At 40.9% G+C, this 22,226-nt stretch overlaps 1 protein-coding gene across 5 annotated transcripts in view; it reads right to left on the reverse strand.

Annotated features, from left to right (window-relative positions):
* Window positions 1-422: 422 nt before the first annotated feature.
* LOC309374372 (cadherin-19-like) overlaps window positions 423-22,226 on the reverse strand; it is a 61,735-nt gene continuing 39,931 nt past the window's right edge. For all 5 annotated transcript variants that reach the window (XM_081919203.1, XM_081919200.1, XM_081919202.1 and 2 more), the window contains 3 exons: window positions 9,445-9,562; window positions 3,265-3,516; window positions 423-2,104 (listed from right to left, as the gene is read on the reverse strand). In XM_081919203.1, the coding sequence (XP_081775329.1) occupies window positions 1,611-2,104; window positions 3,265-3,516; window positions 9,445-9,562 (864 nt within the window). In that variant the 3' untranslated portion in view covers window positions 423-1,610. The remainder of the gene's footprint in view (window positions 2,105-3,264; window positions 3,517-9,444; window positions 9,563-22,226) is intronic.

Consider the following 22,226-nt stretch of genomic DNA (forward strand, 5'->3'; position numbering starts at 1 on the left):
GTAGCTGATGGACTTGTTTTCCTTATCACAATGCCAGCTTTCGGGTATTGAAATGTTTCAATTGATTAAACGATGCGGAGGCCATAAAATAAACACCTAATAGAAACATGGTAAATAAATAAGAGGCAGTGCTCTCTTTGCACCGGATGCCATTTGAATGCATTTGATGCCTTTTAGATCACTACATTTTGTGCTGATCAGCCAGATGGATAAAGTGACAGAGAATAATAGTTCTGAGCCAATTTTATACTGGCTGTAGATTGTGCAAACAAAAATACAGCAGGGGAATTTAATTTGGAAGACTGACTCTATTCCTGAAAGATGAAATGGAATGGGATCATTTTCTGAAGAGCTGGATTAACATTAAAGTGTTTTACTATCTTATTATCTAATGTTATACATAAAGTTTTATGTCCACCAGCTTAGCATTTTAAAGATCTTTAATACTGTGACAATAAAATTGAGTGCTGCAGCTAATTTTATATTCCATAATAAAAAAAATAAATCTGTGCTGGGAAATCAGTCATTTTTTAAGCTCTTAATAAAAAGGGGAAATGCCCAGATGTGAATAGTATTTGGTTTTTTGCAACATGCTTGATTACCATAGTTAAGTTGAATATTGATTCACACTTGAACCTGCTATATTTTTACTTTTTCAGGTTCTACCAGTGAGAAAATTAATTAGGAGTTTAACAAGAAGTCACACTTAATTATGAATAGATATCGGCTGTTACAGAGATCTATGTTTTAACGCAGATAAATTAGGTTTATTTCAATTTGCTATTTCAAAATAAATACTTTTGCTGAGAGTAAAGTATATGTACAGCCACAACAAAGACAAATCACAAATTATGTGCACCTATTAATTTGTCTGAGGAAATGTAGGTGAAAGTATCAGAGAGAGAAAAATGTGAAAAATAAAATGTCTGTCACAACCGAGTTTCAGATTTCTCTAGATAATTCTAGAATTGGCAGTGAAACACATTGGTTTTTTTTTCTTTCTCTCCAAGATTTCAGGTGTTTCTGTATTCACTATAAACTGTACAAAATTCCATACTGTATGAAAGACATATACATTTTTGAATGTGATTATTAAATTGTAGCCAGCAGAATTTTGTAAATAGCTGAAAAGCTTAAATTGCACAGAATACTGAAAGAAAATTAAGTTTTTCTGTACTTGTAATGTTGAATGTCTTTTTCTGAAGAGGAAAAAATAGCACATACTGATAATCTGAGATGATCATTTTAAGCAAGGATGTCTTTTCAAATGCAATATCCCTGTGCACAGAAAATAATGTCTCAACAACAGGTGCACCAACTCACAATTTGCTTATATCAGAATCTTCCATTTTTGAAGGGAAGGTGGGTAGCCTTTATTCTAGCATCGTTTCTGCAAGATCCTGCCAGTACACAAATATATTTCTAACAACCATATGCCAAAAATACAATTTAAATAATAAGACTTGTGCTGTATTTCAAAACGGCTTAGCTTTGCCATCTGTGTTGATATTTCCAACTTTCTTTGATACAATAAGAGAGTTGCAGTCTTTTGTAACTATTGCCACAGTCATGTCTGCTGGACTTTCCCATAATGTCACAATTAGCAGTGCCTATGGCTTTGCCCTCTTTGCAGAGCCCCAGGGGCTTCTTACATACTTGAAGCGAGATCCCAGTTCAGGAACATAGTCATAACTTTCATCCTGTTCGGAAGAACTTGATCCCAGGGAGCTAAGCGATCCAGCCACTGACCCAGTACCTTCAAAAGCATATATCTGAAGGGAATCATAAGGAGGAACATCGGGATCAGAGTTGGCTTCTTCTAACTTCATTGTAATGAATTCCCGGAAAACAGCACTCTCGGGGCCAACCTGCAGAGATTGCCTGTAAAGGCTCTGGATCTGTGTTGTGATATTTCTTCGAGGTTTGTGTTCTCTGAGGACAGTTTGGTTCCTCAGGGCTGAAATATCAAAAGCCTCCGTGTCCTGCTCCCCACCTCCTTCGTCGTCATACTTCACAATGTTTTCTCTGAACGCTTCTCCTCCTTTCTTGTGAAATAGAGATTGCTTTGTCTGCTGCTTCAAGGCCACAATTGCTAGAATAAAAACTGCCAAGCAAACAAATAAAAGCGTGGTGCTGGTGAAATACTTGAGAAATTCACACACATACACACATTTTTACTAATCTTGATGCTACTGCAGTATGACCAGTTTTATAGACTCTGGTTTCATGGGTGAGATAGGAAGAGTGTGGATCATGAGCATGCTAGTATTATGAGCACATATATGTGTATAGAACTGGGGTAGATAAATGGGGTCTATGAGTTATTGTAAATGGGGTTTTGTGTCTGGTGCTTTTTTAGTTTTTTAAAAAAATGAGGTGTTGGTACTCTTATCTTGATAAAAGTGCTATAAGCACCAGCACAAAATCGTTGTCATCGTAGCAAAGGAAAGTGATGATGGCACCCTGTACCAGTGAGTACTATCACAGATACAAAAGCACAGGTTGCGTCCAGGATATAATCACCATGAAGGTGTTGGAAATTAGGGTAAGGGAAACTCAGGGCTGGGAGTCAAGTGTAGTCCTCCAGGCACGTCTATCTGGACCTTGGAACTCTCCCCAGGCTATGCGTTATCTCATCAGCCCACACCCCTCACTGGTTCTACTTTGTACACCAGCTGTCTGGCTATAATGCATTCTTTAACTCTAATCATTTCTCTTCCTTGTCTGGACAAGGATAGTGAGGATGTATTTCTGTGCATGTGTGTAGAAACTAGCCTATTATACAATGATAAAAGTTACATTCATTCCTCTGGGCTATTTTTGCCTCTGGCCTTGTCCACCACTGGCATCTTGCTCTAAGGAGATTGCCCAGAAGTGAATACAGTGGTACCTCGGTTTTTTAACGTAATCTGTTCCGGAAGTTTCTGAAATGTTCGAAAACCAAAAACTCAATAGCCAACAGCTAGGCCTCAGGATCTTGCACTCAGCGGGTGCTGCGTGGCACATTCAACTTCTGAGGTGTGTTCAAAAACTGAAGCATTTACTTCTGGGTATACGGCATTCAAAAACTGAAATGTTAATCAACGGAGACATTCAAAACCTGAGGTACCACTGTATGGTCCTCTGTCTAAAAAAAGGGTGCCATTGACTCATATATGAGTTCTGTCAGGTTTTAATTTGGGTAATACAGACCATGTTCTGGGCAACAAATCCATGGAACCAAGAAGACATAATATGAAATGAAGAAAGGATTGTTTTTCTTACCTAATATTATTAGTAGGCAAGCTACAACAGCAACTAAAGCTTGTACACTGATGCCCATTGAGAAGAGCATTGCTCCATATCTGCATGACTGGAGACTAGGTTCGTGGTCACAATCGCACACAGTGACTGTCAAAGTGTTTGTGCCGGTGAGGGGTGGACTTCCGTTGTCAGCAATTAGGATTGGTAAGGTAAAAATAAACTGTTCTCGACGATGAAATCCCCCTCGTGTGGTGATAATTCTAGCAGTATTATCTTTAAAAAATAATAACAAAAAAGATGATTTTGTTTCATGACATTGCTTATGGGTTTCCAAGTCCAACAATTCACGTTCAGTTAGAATATCTTATTTATGAGAAACACTGTGCCATATTTTGTGCAGATAAAGAGGTGTGAGGGAAGGAAAGTTGGAAATCATGATGCTAAGGGGACAATTTACCGTATTTTTTGCTCTATAAGACTCACTTTTTCCCTCCTAAAAAGTAAGGGGAAATGTTGGTGCGTCTTATGGAGTGAATGCAGGCTGCGCAGCTATCCCAGAAGTCAGAACAGCAAGAGGGATTGCTTCTGGCTTCTGAAATTCAGAATGTTTTTTTCTTCTTGTTTTCCTCCTCCAAAAACTAGGTGCACCATGTGGTCTGGTGCGTCTTATAGAGCAAAAAATATGGTAGTCCCACTCAGATCAGTGGAGCTTGCCTCCTCATAAGTGTGTTTAGGATTATGCTGCACATTGGCTAAAATCTGAATAGTTCAGATGCACCGCTATCATCATAATCCCTACATAATCTCAGCAACCCTTGCAGTACTAACTCAATAAGGTAGACTCGTATTATGTGCACCTGGGTGGTATGAGGCTGAGAGGCAGTGGTTAGTCTAAGGCCACATATTTTGTGGGCCAGGCAGCATCTGAACCAAGCAATTTCTTATTCAGAATACAGTGAACTTTCCAAAACTTAGCTGTATTGATTTATTCACCTAGCCAGAACATTCAAATAATTAGCAAAGTCAATATGAGCAATGTATACTTTAGTTGAATTTGAAATAGCTCTTCTTCTAAGTCTCAGAAGGCTGCCTTTAAGTGGTCTCCTTTCCTGCAATTTCATCAGCTGTTGAACTTAGGTTTTCCCCTCAGATTAGTTTCGATTGGTGTCCCCCCTTTACGATTCTTTCTCAGCCTAAGGGATCAATACAAATGCTGCATAACATCGCAGCACAGAAAAGTCATTCATATGATGTCATCTGTCTATCGATGAAAACAGTGTAATGGGGGAACAAGAAACAAAGTTAAATAATTGTGAACTGTGCCTTTGTCTTTAACTGTGTTTTAGCAGAACTAAATACAAAGCAGAAGCTTTTATTAATATTAAATCTTCACTTCATTTTAAAAACCTGCTCTCTCCCTTGCACGCTCTTCCCTTTTCTAATACTACCAGTGTTTGGCAGTTTAAGAGATAATGGGGAAGTTATTACTCCTACAATCTGCCATATTTAGAAAGCAATTATTAAGAGATAAAATTGGCTTTTGAGATTTTGTTCTGAGGGTTTTTTATTATTTCAGAGCACTATATCTGCAGATCTGTGAAAGAGCTGCTGAAATAAGAATCTGCCAGCGGTGCTCTACATAAGAGGGAAAGAATTTAGTATCCTACTACCTAATCCAGCTTCCTGTTTTCAGCGATAGCCAGTCCATATTTATCAGGGACAATCAAGAAGAGCATGAAGGCACTAGGCCACCCTCAGTTATTTACTGTCCCTGAACTTGGAAGTTCTACTTAAATGTCATCTACATCAGCCTCCCCAACCATGTGCCCTCCAGGTGTTGTTTGATTATAATCAGGGTGGAGGAAAGGGGTGTGGTAGGGGCTGACCACCCCAGTTGTCACCACTGAGGGGGTGACAAAATGCCAGGCGGCACTCACTGGGGGGCCTGCAGTGTGCCTGAGCCACACATCTCTCCTGTGAGTGATGCAGTGGCTTGGGCGCCCACAGGCTCCGCACTGCCCCAAAAGGTCTGCCCACCACCTCCTCCTCAGCTGTTGGGTGAGGAGGAAGGTAGACACCTTGGAGGCCCCGTGGAGTGCCCTGCTCCCACTTGCCCTGCCCTCATGGGCGGCTGGCCCCACCCCTGGGTATAGGGTATGCACGCCTCCCTAGGCATTTGCTCCGCTGCTGATTATAATCCCCATCATTTCTGACCAGTGGCTATGCTGGCTGGGCCTGATGGAAATTGGAGTCCAAAACATGTGGAGGGCACTGGGTTGGGCAAGGCTGAACTTTATACAACAGGAGCTCTGCACTCTGCAACAGTTTGTTGTAGAGCCCACTTGTCCTGGCTAACAGCTACTGTTCACCCTATCCTTAATTTTATCTAACATTTTGCAACGTTGTCAAAGCTAGTAGTCATAGTGTACCATTTCACCATTGATTCTGCACATTTTGTTATGTATTGTATGAAGCGGTGCTTCCTTTTGAATCAATTTTATTGGTTGACTCCTAGTACTGTGAGATCACCTCATGAGAAGAGAAGACTCCCTGGAAAAGACCCTGATGTTGGGAAAGATGGAGGGCACAAGGCGAAGGGGACGACAGAGAACAAGATGGTTGGCCACTGTTCTCGAAGCTACTAACATGAGTTTGACCAAACTGTGGGAGGCAGAGGAAATCAGGAGTGCCTGGAGTGCTCTGGTCCATGGGGTCACGAAGAGTCGGACACGACTAAACAACTAAACAACAAACAACTATAAGATGAGGAACATCTCCTCTTTCTCCTCATGCTATTCTTACTTTCTATAAACAACCCTACCATTCCCACCAACCCCACCAAGCTAAAGATGTTGCTACTGAACTGTGTGCAGTCTCCCAGTGCCCTGGACTATTGGCATAGAAGAGGCTGCAATCTGCCTTGCTACTTCTCTATAGGCTTTCTAAGTCAGAATGCAGTTTCTTTTGCTGCAGAGAAGGACCCCTGAGGAGAAACCTCATGAAATTCAGCATCACCTTAGTCCTTAGTCATCTCCCCCACCCCCTCTAAATCAGAAGTCAACAATTCCTAACAATCTGCTACAACTGCCCAGATAGTTGCTTATTTGAGTAAGTGCTTAATAGACTTTTTTTTTTTTACACCAAGAATAGTGACTCTGGTAGGACACAGACTTAGGTGACTACAGCTGGCAAGAATTAAACACAAATGTTATTAGGGACAAAATATTCTGTCCCTGGGTGGGGGCAAATATACCCACCCTTGATAGGAGACTTGCAGATGGTAAGATCAAGCAGGGTGTGGAAGGCTTAAGGTAATGGTGTGGAGAAGCAGGCCAAGAGAAGTTTTTCTAATAGTAGAACTCAGGGCCACCCATTGAAGCTGAATGTTGGAAAGATTCAAGACAGACAAAAGAAAGTTGCATAGTGAAACTATTGTATTAGCTCCTCCAAGAGGTAGTGATAACAACCAACTTTAAAAGAACTGTAGAAAAATTCATAGAGTTGGAGGCCATCAATGGTTACCGGCCATGTTGGCTGTGTTCTGTCTCCACTGTTTGAGGCAATATGCCTCTGAGTATCAGTTCCTAGGAATCACAACTGAGAAGAACACTGTTGTACTCAGGTCCTGCTTGCAGGCTTCCTATAAGCATATGGTTGCCTCCTGTGAGCAGAATGTTTGACTGGATGTGCCTTTGCTCTGATCCAGCAGAACTCCTATAATGGTCTCAAGCTACACAGTAAGAAAAAGAGGAGACTGAATATGATAGTAGAAATGCTTGTGGGGATCTATGTCCCATTCAGCAAAAAGCAGCACTATATTTTATCATTAAGATATGGAAAAGAGGTGTAATTAATTTGCCAGAAGATAAATGATAGATATGCCATAAATACAAACCCAATTTCTTCCACATTTGGTGGAGGAATTCAGGAACTGAAAAATCTTGGAAGCAATAACTTATCAACTTCCTGCACCTTAAATAGAATATTTCTTTGATCTATGAGTTATTTTATTTGCATTCTTATAATTAGATAAAAGCCAAGCATGCCAGATTAATTTTTGCTTATTAGCTGTAGCTCAATTATAAATAGCTAAATTGGGGAGGGGATGACATCATGAGATCACTGCCTAATAAAGGTTTCAGAAACAGCAGACATAGCGGAATTCTTAAAGCAATGCTTTCCTGGCCTGACGACAAGTATTTAAGATTTGTGTCTTGTGGAATGTGTGCCTGACTGTTGAGTATGCTGTCTTCAGTATTGTGCTTTACAACAGCTCAGTAAAAACACATTTTTAAAAAGGAAATGGCTCCAACACTCTATAGTTATTCTGCTCAACACATGAAATAACCAATGATCACAAACATCCTTATTCATTTTAATATATGTGTGTGTGTGTGTGTGTGTGTGTGTGAGAGAGAGAGAGAGAGAGAGAGAGAGAGAGAGAGGTGTTGTTTTTAGTGTGTTTATACACCATACTTCTAGTGTAAATACATCTCTCAGGACAGTTTGCAACATATAAAAATTATAATTTCATTAAAAACCTCAAAGAGACAGCATCATCAGTTGTTGTTTTTTTTAAAAAAATAATAAAAGTGTTGCCTATTTCAAAAATTAAAAGACTGCTAGAATAAAACTTTCTTTGATGCCTTGCAAAAAGCAGCAAGTGTGGGGTGGGACAGTATTGCACTACACTTCATTGGTTTTTCATATTATGGGACCAGTCTGGAGAAGGCTGTATCCTCACTGACTATGCCTCTACCAGATGAGACACTTCTTCTAATCAAAGGAAATGGGCAGGATAATAAGGGATGCGATGCTCCCTAAATTGTCTTGGGCTAAGCTGTTTAGGACTTTAACGGTAAACACCATCTCTACGAATTGTGCCTGTAAGCAAACTGGTACATAGTTCAGATGTATTGGTGCAAAGTGACCCTATTTGCTAGTATTCACCAACAGCTACAGAGGTAATACCATGTGGAGTGCATTACACAGACCAGGTTTAATTCCTAAGGTATGTGCACTGCTGGTACAGCAGCCTCAGCTGACCAAAGGGACAGCAAAGCACAGACACCACTTGATTATCCAGGTGTAAAACCAAAACCAGGATGACTGAAAGGGACTGTTCCTGACAACTTTGACATAATCAACTGTGAGAGTATGCTGCAGATTCATTTTAGATGAAGACACCAGCCCAGGTTCTAAACACTAGGATATAATTATGTATGTGGTATGTTTTTATTCATTGGATAACTATCCAGCCATATCAGCAAGAAATTTACAGACAGCAAATTAATCTCATTAATATTCCTGTGAGGTAATAAAAGAGAATGACATCTTTGATGTTCATAGCTGAGCTCTGAGTTGAGCCTGGCATTCTAAATCCTGAAAATTAAGCCGTTGTGTGGCCCACAGTGATTCTCAGCTATACACCACAATTTGTACTATTTACCAGATGAACAATAGACTTGCTCAGATGTTAGCTTTCAAGAGTTCTCAGAACATATGGAGAGAGGACCACATGCACTGCCCCCACCCCCAGTGTCTACATGTGAATAAAATCTCCACCCTCGATTGTAGAAGAAGAGAAGAGTTTGGATTTGATATCCCACTTTATCACTACCCAAAGGAGTCTCAAAGTGCCTAACAATCTCCTTTCCCTTCCTCCCTCCCACAACAAACACTCTGTGAGGTGAGTGGGGCTGAGAGACTTCAAAGAAGTGTGACTAGCCCAAGGTCACCCAGCAGCTGCATGTGGAGGAGTGGAGACACAAACCCAGTTCACCAGATTACAAGTCTACTGCTTTTAACCACTACACCACACTGGCTCTTACTATTGCAACTGAGTGGGAAGGTCAGCAGGGAGAAACTTTGCACATTCAGCTGAACATGCTTAGAATTTTCTGTGTGAACAGGAACCACAATTGCTCAGGGTTTCCAGCTGCATAAAGGCTTCTAGGGGCTTTCTAAGTTCATTCTGAGTTCATTCAAATGAACACATGAAAATTCCATCTTTAGATTCAAGATCTAAGGGTGCAGTCCACACAAACAGGGTATGTACAACTAGTTCCTCCTTCCACAATTTCTGAGAACACATGAAGGTGAATGTTTGAACAGGTCTAGTGAAAGTTTCATAATTAAAGTGGCAAATTGAGCATTAATTCTTCGCAGAAATATTTCAAGGGCTGTGCACACAATACCTACTTTGATTATCTTTGACTGCAAAACCAGAACTGTTTGTGGCCTCCTCATTCAAATAGTAGAAGAAATGATGGTCCTCCACAGAATTGTCTTTGTCCACTGCACTGATGGTCTGAATAACCTAAAAGCAAACAATGGCAAACAATATGCTTAGCACCAAATATTATTGGCTGCCTTTGAAAGCAATGCAACAAAATTGCGTGCAAGACATTCCATTCAATTAGTAAGGTTGAAATCCCCCTGCCTTGTCTCTGAAGGGCAGGAAATGTATTAGCTGCAGCAGCAAATACACATCACTTAACACAAGCCTGTTGAGCTTGTTGATTTTCTAATGTCCTACAATTATGCCACTTGATTTTGTATTGATTGGGAGGAGATAAGCACTAAAGTCGTGGGCTAATGCAAATGGCTTCTGGAATTGAAAATGCAAAGGTTAAATAAAGTTTCCATAAGGGGGGAAAAAAGGAATAATGTATAAAGTATTCTGCCCTTCCTTTGTTCTCCAAGGTGAAAAGTATATCATTCTATATTTGAACACATCCTTCAATACAAAAACCTATTTCCTTCCAGCCCACAAACATCATAGGCATCACTCAAGTGATGTATTATAGTTGCCGTGACCGCAAGATTGTGACAAGTTCATGTGCTGAATTGTTGATTCTTTGAGATAGTAACAGATTGATTATGGGAACCCTTGGTTGTGTTTTCAAAGAAACAAAATAGCCTAAATTTCCAAACCTATTGAACCAGATTGTCATTTGCAGGAAAACAGAGTCAAAATTAGCGTCTTTGCATTCAGAAATCATAGATTCCATCACCTCAAATAAACAAGCCATGTTGCAGTTGTTATAATGAACAGTTGCTCTGCTTGCTAAGAGTAAATATTTGTTACCATTATCGGTTGATACCATTGGGCAAATCGTACATTATCAGTGACAACATTTTTTATCTTGCTATTTCAGCTCCACATTATCTTGCCATTTCAATGCACTACCAGTTCATTTCTTTCATTAAGAGGGTAAGTCTTCTAAAATGCTGTTTAATGGCTAATTGGGGCTTAAAAACCCAGCCTTGCCAAGTACAGGGTCAGAGAAGCCAACAGACAGCCACAGAAATTACTTTGTGATTATGATTATGGCACAACCATAGTTCAATGCAATGATGGGCTAATAGAGTTTTTTAAAGAAATGATTTTTAAATGTTTATTTTCATTGATAACAGCCTGATTCTATCATCTGCTGCTTTAGTTCTTAGGATGAGATGCAAGCTTCTGCATCAACCTGACATAAAAACAAACTGTTTCACATTACACCTATGACACCCTAAGTTACTGATCTAATCATAACAGGATTGCAACAGCAGGTCCTCTAACTCTAGCTACTACAAGTTGTCAGCTGACTCTTCAAGCAGTAGCAGCAGCTCCTTGTAATGACTTAACTTTACATTAGATACAACTCCATGGTGGCAGAATACTCATGGACAAATTGGGCAGGCAAACTCCCCTTGCTCCCTCTTCCCCTTCAGAAACAATAGTGGGTGCGGTTTAAGAATGGACCATCTGTCAGTGTCATCCACCCCACCCAGTTTCTCATTTTTCAAGACTCAAGTTAAGTGTTCTGCATCAGTTTGCATTTAAAAAAAAATCCTCTTGAAAATTCACCAGCAGTTTAATGCAAATTTTCCCTGTGCACATTTCCGAAAGCAATTTTGCATGACAAATACATTTTTACAAGCCATTTCCTCTAACATGCATGGTATATTATTTTCTGTAATATATGGGGTTTTGTGAACAATTTCCCCTGAATATGTGCATTTTTGTAAGCATTTATTTGGTTAGAGAATTGTCTCACAAGATTCAGAGGAGTGTAAATTTAAGACAATTAATGATCTCCCACATCGTTTCTACTTTGGTCCGAAACTACCTGATAGACGGCAGTTCAGTAGTTAAACCATCATCTCCTTTAAAAATAAAAATAAAACAGTGCACTAATTGTTTCTGGACCAGGGTCTAATATGACTTCATGCTTTATGTTAAAACAAAGGTAACATAGTTGGATATTACTTTGGAAAGCTTGCATGGGTTGGTTTATTGATTGTGCTGAAATCTAATTGCCAAGAATTGTGTCATATCAAGGCTCATTAATCTGAAAACTGTAACAATCTACAAGTCAGTGGGGAAGACTACTAACTGGTTAACTTGCCTGGTCGTTGTTTAAAAATGAAATTGGTTTGAGTAAAAATCCAGGCTTCAGAGAAGGGTCAGCCCTAGCATTAGACATAGTGAAGCAACTGCTTCAGGCAGCTGCATTGGCTATCATGAATGGGGAGCAAATTGTTGGTTACAGCCTTTATCATGATTATATTTGTACTGCCATAGATGGTGGGGATCTTCCAGCGTAACTTGACTAGATATTCTGCATCTTGACTCGGGGATGAGGATTTTAATGCTCAACCTTAGGCAGCAGCAAAGTGCCTTAGGTCAGCCTTTGAATGGAAGCAGCTCTACCTCCTAAAAACCTTGAAAGCAAACTGAATCTTTACAGCTTGAAGTCTGCCTGATACAACCAGAAGGCCTTGAAATTAATGTGGCAAGGGATGGAGGAAATGGTCAACTACAGTTTCTTTCAGTTTCATATTTTTCCAGTCTTGGGATCAAATTGCCACATTTATGCAGCTAGGCATAATGCATTTCTTTTTTATAAGGAGTCTTCATAAAAAAAATTGCCAGCATTTTAGTGTTCATTCCTAATATGCACATTTTATCATGCAGTATATATTTTCCAGAAATATATGCTATTTTGAGCACAGTATATATGTGTGTGTGTGCACATTTCCTGGTTGGAAAAGATCATCACAAAATTCAAAGAACTGCACATTTTAAAGTTGTGCTTTGGTTCGTAAATGCAAATAAGGTATGTCTGTGTTAAAATGCAAACTCTTTCCCATCACAATTTGTAGCAAATCTGGCATTCATTTCAGATGAGTAATCCAATTTCTTCCCCATTCCATCCTTAACACTACTAACCTTCTCTACCAGTTGGAAGGGAAGGAGAGAAGAGTATATAAACTTCATGGGTATTGAGAGAAAAATCATTCTCCAGCCTTGCACATACATTTTTCAGTGGGTGATCCTCTCACTTCCCCACTTTTCATTTTCCACTTTCTTTCTCAGCACCGGAGCCAAAGGTAAAGATAAAATCAGTAGCTACCACACAAAATGAATTTCCAAACTGGGAAGAGAAGCTGTGCACTACTCCAACAGGAACTTGAACCCTTCTTAGGCATTATGTCATCTCATTGGAAGGCAAAAAATGCAGGGGAGGTTTCTGTGGGCAAGTGTGGTGCATGTGCCCCTTGTCTTCATCCTTGCATGGTCAAGCTGAATAGTTGTAGAGGGCTTTGACTTCTTATTCCTTCTGTCTCTGCCAGGGTCTGTTTTGCTGATTTGTCAGTGGCTGATTTTCACTGAAAAAAGCCCTGTTCATCTGAGCTGTCTCCTTTTCATTAGTATTACATGGGAGCTTCAAACACACTTCATTTTTCTTTTCAAGGATGGTTAGTGATGTTCAAGGATTTCATTTGACTTGAAGATTTTTACTTGATTCACATCTCAGGCTCAAACTGCCATTTTCTTGCACTTCAAATTTTGCATTATACTTCACAGCTCAAAGAACATACCAAAATGTGTACAGAATATATACTTTAGGTTAAAACAGAAACTGATATACTCTGAAACAATACATTCATGGTTTGTTTTTGTATTTTAATGCAGATGGATGCAAAAATGGAATGGAACAGAAATATTAACACATGTGAAACTGACACAAATCAGAAACAGAATGATCTATCCATCTCTTTTAATCAACCCCACATAAGAACTTCTTTAAATACAAGATGGCTGCCAATATACTGTCACAAACAATTATCAGATGCCATCCTGTGGCCCCGAGGTTCCACCAATCAGATTATTGTAGCATGTCCCTCAGACCTTGTGGGGGGCTAGACTATATGTTGCCATGATTGTGGCCCACATTTTTCGTAAAAACCCTTATTGGGACCAACCCCCACATTGCCCAAATGTTATTTTTTTTGGGGGGGTGCCTCATACACCCATGCTGCTTCCTTTGCATTTTTCGTGTTGACAGTTATTATTTCATGTTGACGTAAGCATGTCATTCCTGTCAGCCCTGGAGAGCATGTGTGGATGCGTGGGTGAAGAGAAAAGCCATTGGCCATGCTAAGTCAGGCTGGTGCTGCTCAAGCTAAAACGTTCTTTTCCCCATGTGAGGGAAGATGAGGCGGCGGCTATTTACCTTTCCATGGCTTGCACTGTGTAGATAATGAGCGGCCTCCTCAGCAGAGCGCATAATTGTTTTGGAGTGCAGCTGCCCAGGTGCTCCCCGCTTCCTCCGGTAGGGAGCACTGCCACTACAGACACTGGCAGGCATCGCTCCTGAGACGCCTCCGAGCCCCTGCTGCCACAACTGCCCTTTCTGAGGTCAGTCACTGGCAGCTCCATGGTGGAAATCTGAACTGTGGCTCCTTTCCCCTCTTCCCCACCCTCCACCCCGGAAGAAAAGATTGCTGTGCGCATGTGATAGACAGAGAAGGGACTTGTCTTGAGCAGCCGCCCGTCTCACTTTTGACCCCCAAGCCTGGCTGAGTCACAAAAACCACTGTGCATGTGCACTCTGCTGGCTGCCTGGATCTAGGAGGCAATTGGGCTGATCTGACCGGAGGGGCTTAGTTTGCCAACCCATGCTTTAGATGAATACAGCTCCCACACCTTTTGGGGAACCTGTTAAGCAGGCTTCCTTATACTTGTCCCTCCAGGTGTTTTGAGAGTACAGTTCCCACCATCCCTAACCACTGGTCCTGCTAGCTAGGGGTCATGGGAGTTGTAGGCCAAAAACTTCTGGAGGGCTGAGTTTGAGGAAGCCTGCTGTTAAGGGTTCTCAGAACAGAATCTCTGTAGGGTCCCTTCCTCACTAAACCTAAATGCAAAGCCACTGGCGGCAGGGCCAGAAGGTACGTTCACACTGGGGGCAGGGTGGGTGAGGAAACTTGGCCCGAAGCCATAGGACTCCAGTTGCCCCTCACATATTCAAATGAGCACCCTCCTTAAATGGCTTGTTGTCTTCTGGCAAATCCTATAAAGTCTTAGTGAAGCCAGTTGCAATGTGTAGATCTTCCAATAGCCAAAGATGCAACATCCACACACAAGAGAGTGGTATTAGCAGGTCTGGGGGAAATTCCAAACCTTGCAGAAAAACAAGAGCAATAGCGATCTTTAGAAAAACACTAAGGTGTGCAGGAGGGGGAAATCCCCAAAAGGGGAAGAACAGTGGAATGGCAAAAATGGTTGTGACATCCCCTACAGTGACCAAACTGGTTACACTCCCCTAAATCTATCCCTGCTCTGAATAATAGCACTTCAGTCTGCAGCATTTTGTTTCATGTTCCACTTGTTCATATGGACCCTTGCTTGTCTTATAAAATATTATCTTCATTCTCATCTTCCTACATAAAAACAGGTAGGAATTTCACAATTAGGGATCAAATTTGCCATGGTCTAGAAGTGGATGTAAATAAAACAAGTGGTCTCTGCTGACATTTTCCAAGACTTTTCACTTATTGTTTCTTTTTTTCTTGATCCACTACATATAGATTATCAATATTGTTTTAATTTATACAGAATGCCTCCCTAGTTATATATTTTTTAAAAAATGGTTGAATTATATTCAAGCTGTTATTTTTCCTGACATTTGTAGCATTATCTCTCTTTTATAGAGAACTAATGTCAAGTAAGTAGCTTTCACTTTGACTGTAATTGCTGACTATTTTATTTTATGCTAAGTGCTGGGCAAATATGTATTGCCTTGCTATCTCTGTTTCAAAGTGCAAAATACACATTCATCCACTTTACGAGCTAATAAGTAAATGGTCAAGTAAATTGCTGCATCAAAGTCAATTCACAGATGATACACAAATTGCAGGTATTTGTGCCAGAATAAATATGTATTAGAGAGGACAGTATTATTTCAGAAAGATACAAGTAAGCATAGTATCTCACCCTCAGAAAAAAAATATTATTCTTCCTTCATGCAAAGCAACTGTAATGTCCACGAGATAGCAGGGATACATTACTATTATTGTTGGTATTATTTTCTTTTGTTGGTTATTAAAAGAATTATTTAGTAGCCACTCATTTTAATGATTCTTCCGTAATACTTCTAAAGGGGTTTTTTAAAGGTTTTTGTACTGATATGCACCACCCTGATATTTTTTGAGAGGATAATATATAAATGCTTTTATAAAAAAAACATTTTCATGGATTTCATGCTCTCCAAGGGTGTGTGAACATTGAATACTGTCTTCAAGCTGGGTTTTTAAAAAATACACTGTACATAAAAGTACAAGATCTGAAATAGCAGTAAGAATGATTAAAATACAGCAGCAGATAAACCAGTTATTAGATGAAACAACTACAAAATCATCCCAATGCAAACTAATTTTTTAAAAAAGTTTTTACGAAAACCGTAAAAGGCAATGGAGAGAGTGGAGGGCACTCTGGCAAAACAGAGCCACCACGAAGAAGGCTTGATCCATGTTACTTACAAACTGAATCATTTTCACTAGTAAACTAGCAACATATGGTGATAAACAAGTTTGGTCAGGTACATATGGATGTAAGCAGTTCTTCCAATAATGACCGCTCTCCACATCAAACGGAGGACACCTTTTGTGTGCCCGCGCCCAGTGCCCCTGATCCTATGTGACTTCTGGCAGAGCACTCCTTGACCACCTCCCCAAGTCGCGAACCTTGAGGTTCCCGCCAAACCTCAGTTCAAATAACCAATCACGACTGGGGAGACGGAGCCAGGGGAGCGGACCAAGTGAGGGCAGGGTCCGCTCTTTAAGCATAAAAAAGGGTGGAGCCTACCTGGGAGCTCTCAGTCGGCTCCAGAGCTTCACCCACCCTATCCTCCCTTCATTTAGGCCTTTTATTGCAGGTTGGCTTCTTCTTTACAGGTATGCGAGCGCTGCTGCAGTCTTACAATGGTTCCCGTTAAAGGATCGGGAAGGAATTTCCTCTGCATTGGCAGGTTTTGCCTTCCCCGTAGCAAAATGTCACAACTTTGGCAGTTTTAGGCCTTGGCCGGAATCCTTTAATCTATCTTCCCTAAATGGTGTGTGTGTGAAGCGGTGACATACACGCCGCCGCCCCCCCCCCCGTGGTGGCAATCCCAGGGTCCCCATTAAAGGGGTTGTGTTGAGGGGATTCACTGGCCATACGCTGAAAGGTTGTCAGTGCACTCCCCTGTGTTGCGGTGAAATGGGGGGGGGGCCTCTCTGCTTAAACATACGTCTTCCAAAGCCAGCCCAATCCCCAGACAGATTGGTTAACCCTGATGTGCCCCAGATCCCCGGACGGGGACTGGGAGGGATAAACACCCAGTGCCAAAGCCAAGGTCTTCCAACATCTGAAAGTTTTATAAAGTTGCGGCCAATTTTAATCCCATAACACGTTGTCACGAGTCATTATTCCACCCAAGTGTCGCATGGGGTCAGGGGGTCTCAGCCTGGGCACACAAACTGCTTACAAGCCATTGGTAGCTTTACAGAGCAATAACATAATGCTTAAATTGGCCCTGAAATCAAACAGTTATAAAATGTGACTGGTAACAGCAACAGCAGCAACAACAACAGGTGTCCCTCATGTTTCTTTTTCAGCTTGAAAGCCATGGTTTGAGGACCAATGCCCCACATAATCTGTGTTCCCTTTTTATTGGCTAATCAAAACATTCACCTCAGCATTCCACTTTGCAGCTTATTTGCTGCCCATATCTCTCCCCCCCACACACACATTTCATTCCAGTGCAAGTAATCCAAGCCATCTGGGATCATGTATTGAATGCCAAAATACTAGGCAGCCAACCTTTTTGGGTTATTGTCTGACATCCCTAAGGGCAAATGAAGGTCATTTAAGCAATGCTCACTGTACAAATCATTTGCACAATCCTAAACAGTCAGGGATCACAAACTATCAGGGATCAAAAATGAAACTTTTTTTATTTATCCTGAACAAATGATGAAAGTGTATTACTTCTTCCAATTCTAGCAAAGTTGTGTGTGTGTGTGTGTGTGTGAGAGAGAGAGAGAGAAAGAGAGAGAGAGAGCGAGAGCGAGAGAGAGACTCCCTTCTGGCTCAGCCCTACATATAATACACAATAACAAATGTTGCTCGGCTTGCTTACTTACTTTTCTACAAACACATTTGAAGCAGAACGTTTCAATCTTCTTTAGGTCAGAACCAGGTTGTGGTAATTCTGACTGAGTCAGATTAATTCTGCTGTAGCGTCTAAGATAAATTTGGTCCCCTTTTATATTGCTGGATATATTGCCGCCATTCTGGCACCCTTGTTTGGAAGTAAGCACAACTCAAAGCAATAGGATTTATTTGCAAACTGACAACTGCTCTGTCCTGAACGTTTATGCTTTACTGCAGCAAGTCTTATCCCAGAATGGACTAGAGAGCCAAAGACAGGTGTCTCCAAATAACAGCAGACTCAAACCTACCTTGATCATGTTAAAGGAAAGGGCAAGTGATAATTTAGTCCACCCCAGAGTCATTTTTACCCTCGTTCTGGTCAGATATGAGACATTTTACTAGAAAAAAAGTAACCTGGGAAAGGAAAGTACATAGTAAAATGGTGTGTTTTGTGTGCATGTTCCTTCACTCTGTCTCACCCATTTCTCCACTTGGTACTTTAAATCACACACTCTGCCACTTAGGCAGATCCAAGTTTGTGACCCCGCATGTAGTTTGAACCTTAGGAGCAGTTTATAAGCGATAAATACTCTACAGGTTGTTTGGATGTTAATTCAAAGTTCTGCTGCACAAGGACTTGGGAAAGACATTCTGTCAGCCTAAACCCTGCATCTATCAAATGAGAATCTTAGCAACCAGCATAATTTATAAAATGGGAGTCTTACATGTGTGTGTTGTGTAGGTGAATGGCATAATTACTTTGCACTTTAAGAACTATAGAAATGACAGGGAATAATAAATCAGTTAAAGTACAGTGTGGAGCTAATTAAAAAAGATCTTTGTTTTGTCAGGTTTTAATCTGATCATATTGCCCAGGCTTTTATAGTTTGCTCTGAGAGCTGAAGAGAGGGAGTGTAAATTCATGTAAATGTAACACACAATTTACTGGTATTATTCTGTTACATCTGATGGCTATCAAAGGATTAGACTTTCATTTTATTGAGTTCCTTTCATGCACATCCTGTTTTGAAGTGTTTTACAGACCAATGAATCCAACTCTAGGAGTGCACTGGACTTGGTTTGTGTAAGAAAAAGTCAGCTATTGTGCAGCTGATGCCTGGGTTTGTGGAAGGTGTGGAGCACTGACATGAAAAGTATAATGGAAATCTATTTAAAGTGTCTGGTAAGCATGATGGATAGAGTTATGGAAAAATCAATCTCCTTTTACATTTAGTTTTTATTACCAAGTTATGTTTTCATATGATAGTCCCAAGGACTTACATATAGAGAGAGACCCATTGCCAGAGGGTAAATCAAAAAGTTCAAGAGCACCCAAAAGTCACAATAAAGGCAAAAAGAGGATGCAATCACTTTACTAAATGCAGCTTTCCTTCCAGAATCTTGATAAACACTAAACAAAATTTCTATGGAAGTGATTTTTATTAGAAATTTTACAAATGGACTCTCCTACATTGGATTGAACAGATGTAAGCCACATTAACAAATAATCTCTTTTTACTTTTAAGGTAAGTTGGATCCTCCTAACAGAGGGTCCATGTTGTGCTCGGCCCTGAAACTCTTCCCTAACCAGCTTGTGGTCAGGGCTTGCCCCGCTCCAAGCCAGTGGTGCCACAGTTATGCCAATGGCCTTTATCCAATTAGCAGCGTGGCAAAGTTGGGAGTTGGGGGTATGTATTTGGCAGCACGACATAGGGACCTCCTTTTGCTTTGCGCTGCTGAACACCCACCCACCCGTTAATTAGGTCGTGTTCGGCCTTGCTTTGGACTTCGGTTGGTTGCCTGTTTTTGGAATGGGGGCCAGGTAGGATTTTTTTTCCAATGTGGCAGATTGGCTGTGGCCACTTGGTTTTTGCCTGCCTCTTTGCAATAGTCACAACTTTGTAAGGTTTGGCAGTTAGGCATTGGTTTAGGGGAATGTGGGGAGGGGAGGTGTGGCCATCACCTGCCCCTCCAATGAATAGGGTATTCCATTAAAGGAATCTGGGGGTCTGGATCTCGTCCGAAGCCTGGAGAGGGGCTAGGGCCAGGACCCCCAGAAACCCCAGGGGTGAGCACCAGTGAATATACACTGACGGAGATCCCCCTGCTGGTTGTTTACCCTTCCAGACTTCCTGCAGGGTGGGGCAGGAGCCAGATATAGTTTGATACCAATGCCTAAGCCAATGCCAGTCACATGTGTGTATTTTAATAAAGTTGTGGCCAAAATTTGCCCATTCACATTTAAACTAAATTCTGTCTCTACTGTGTCTTTATTTCCATTCGAGATGGGTTTTGGGGCTCGAAGCACAACTATGTAGAGGGCTTTATGAAATCTTAGCCCTGGTTCATATATTTGGTCAGGATTAGTGCTGAGATATTGTTGGAGAAATATCAGTAGATGTTGTTCCATTAGGTAGGGCAACCAGGGCTTAGTCTGACCAAACTAAATTCTGAAAAATATACCAGTATATGACATTTTTCCGTTTGATTAGGTGCTGCCTATTTATAAACAGCAATGCTTAAGTGTCTGGAATATATTTGCAAGGGAGGAAGCTAAGGACCTGGCTATGTCCCTGTGACCTCTCACTTGCCACACCACATGATCTCTTAGAAGTCCCAACAGATCTAGTGCACGTCAGTTGCCACTGGGCGTGAGTCTATCCCCTTCAATAGGGAATTAGTTTTCAGTGTGAAACAAACCCTCTATTTGAGCACACAGCCTATGAAGGCCCAGTTCACATTATTTCTCCTCTTCAGAAATTGGTCAGGAAGATCATACATGAAATGGGACATGCTCCTGGCTGTTCATAAGGCCCAATTTCACATTATTTGGACACTAGGAGAGGATTTGCTTGAAAGAAACTGGCACAGTGACTGAAAATATACGTGCTACCCGTTTAAAAGGGAGAACGCTAGACAGTCTAAAACCTGCAGTTTTCTGGCCCACCTGCTGCGTGTCTGGCAATGTTGATGTATTGTGTGGTGACCTTGGCATTTATGATTCACCTGAATAGCATTGTTATTGGTTTCTAGGGCCCCCACAATTCTTGTTTTCATCACGATGGCACTCGCATGAGGTTTGTGCCCTTATAGAGTGATCAATACACATTCCCTGCTCATTGTACATCAGCTTTCAATACCATGGGTTATTATGAGATGCTGGTGATGTTTCTGTGGAAGCTAACAGGCATTTGAGAGATCTTATCATGTCCCTCTTTGCAGACAAGATAAACATGAGGCTGCTAAGTGGTGTCTTTAATATACTGCTCTTACTTCTTTCTTTAAAAAGTCTGACCCAGATGTAGTCTGGATACAGCTGGTGAACCAATAGAAGCTGGCGTACAGAATTAGTACACAGGACATTATATGTTTAAATCAAAATATTTATATACCACGTTTCATTAAAAAAATCCCAAGGTGGCATGCACCAGGATTAACAAAAGGAGGTAAATAACTGGTATAGAATGATCATAAAAGTGACTGGCTCATCTTAAAAGTTTAAACCACTGAATATTGGACTCCCCCCCCCCCCAGGATTCCGGTCAAAATAGAAGGGTTAAACCTCCCCTTTCTATGTACTGTGGTCTCAATCCTGATTCCAATTCCAATTTTTTAAAAAACCTGACATTCCTGCAAGCCACCCCTTTAACATCCTGAGTAGCTAGTCCTAAGTTTGAGTGAATCATAAGCAGAAGATATACAGAAGATAGGAGGATTCATGTTAGTGATTAGATTCAACCTCCTCTAGATATCTGGTGAGTAGTCTAGGGTACTCTTGGATTCAGTGACAGTAATTGGAATGGTAGCCGGTGATGGTGGACGTGAACTATTCTCATCAACTGTATCTGATTAAAATGAGCTATGACATTATATTTCAGTTTCACAGCTGATGAATGTCAACCACAACTTTGAACCTGCACGGTAATATTGTGCTTGCAGGAGAGAATACGAGAGGAGGGAAGCAAGCAGACACACAGAAAGAAAAGGACTACAGCTCTTATTAACAACACAAGCAAGCATTATGGAAACCTGGCACTGAGAGGACAGGGAATGAAGCAGGTAGAAGGTAAGAAGATCAATTACAGTCAGTTGTTTCTGTTTTTGTCTCATTTCACAGTTTTACCAGTTCCATTTCTTCTTCAAAATTTATATACCTGCCCCAATATATCAGTTCCAGTTTCAACGGTGGACAGTGAAACACCTGTTCAGAGCAATGACCCATCTAAAGGGATGCCAAGCACTGATGAAAAACCCAGGATCATATGACTGATTTTTTATCTCATGGCCATCCAAAGAAGCAGTCAACAAACACCCACAGTGATAACAAAAGTGAAACAGAAAGCAATGCAGATGAGGAGATGCAACAAGACTGAGGTCAAAGCAAGGCTTCACTCTCCATTTACCTCCTGTGGTGGACTGGAAAGGAGAAGTACTCCAATGATATGAACCACTAAAATCAGCTGCCACTGAAAGAAATAATTCATCCCAGAGTACCTGTCCAAATAAGAAAATC

Source organism: Podarcis melisellensis (genome assembly GCF_964234715.1).
Source record: "Podarcis melisellensis genome assembly, chromosome: 7".
Classification (NCBI taxonomy): Eukaryota; Metazoa; Chordata; class Lepidosauria; order Squamata; family Lacertidae; genus Podarcis; species Podarcis melisellensis.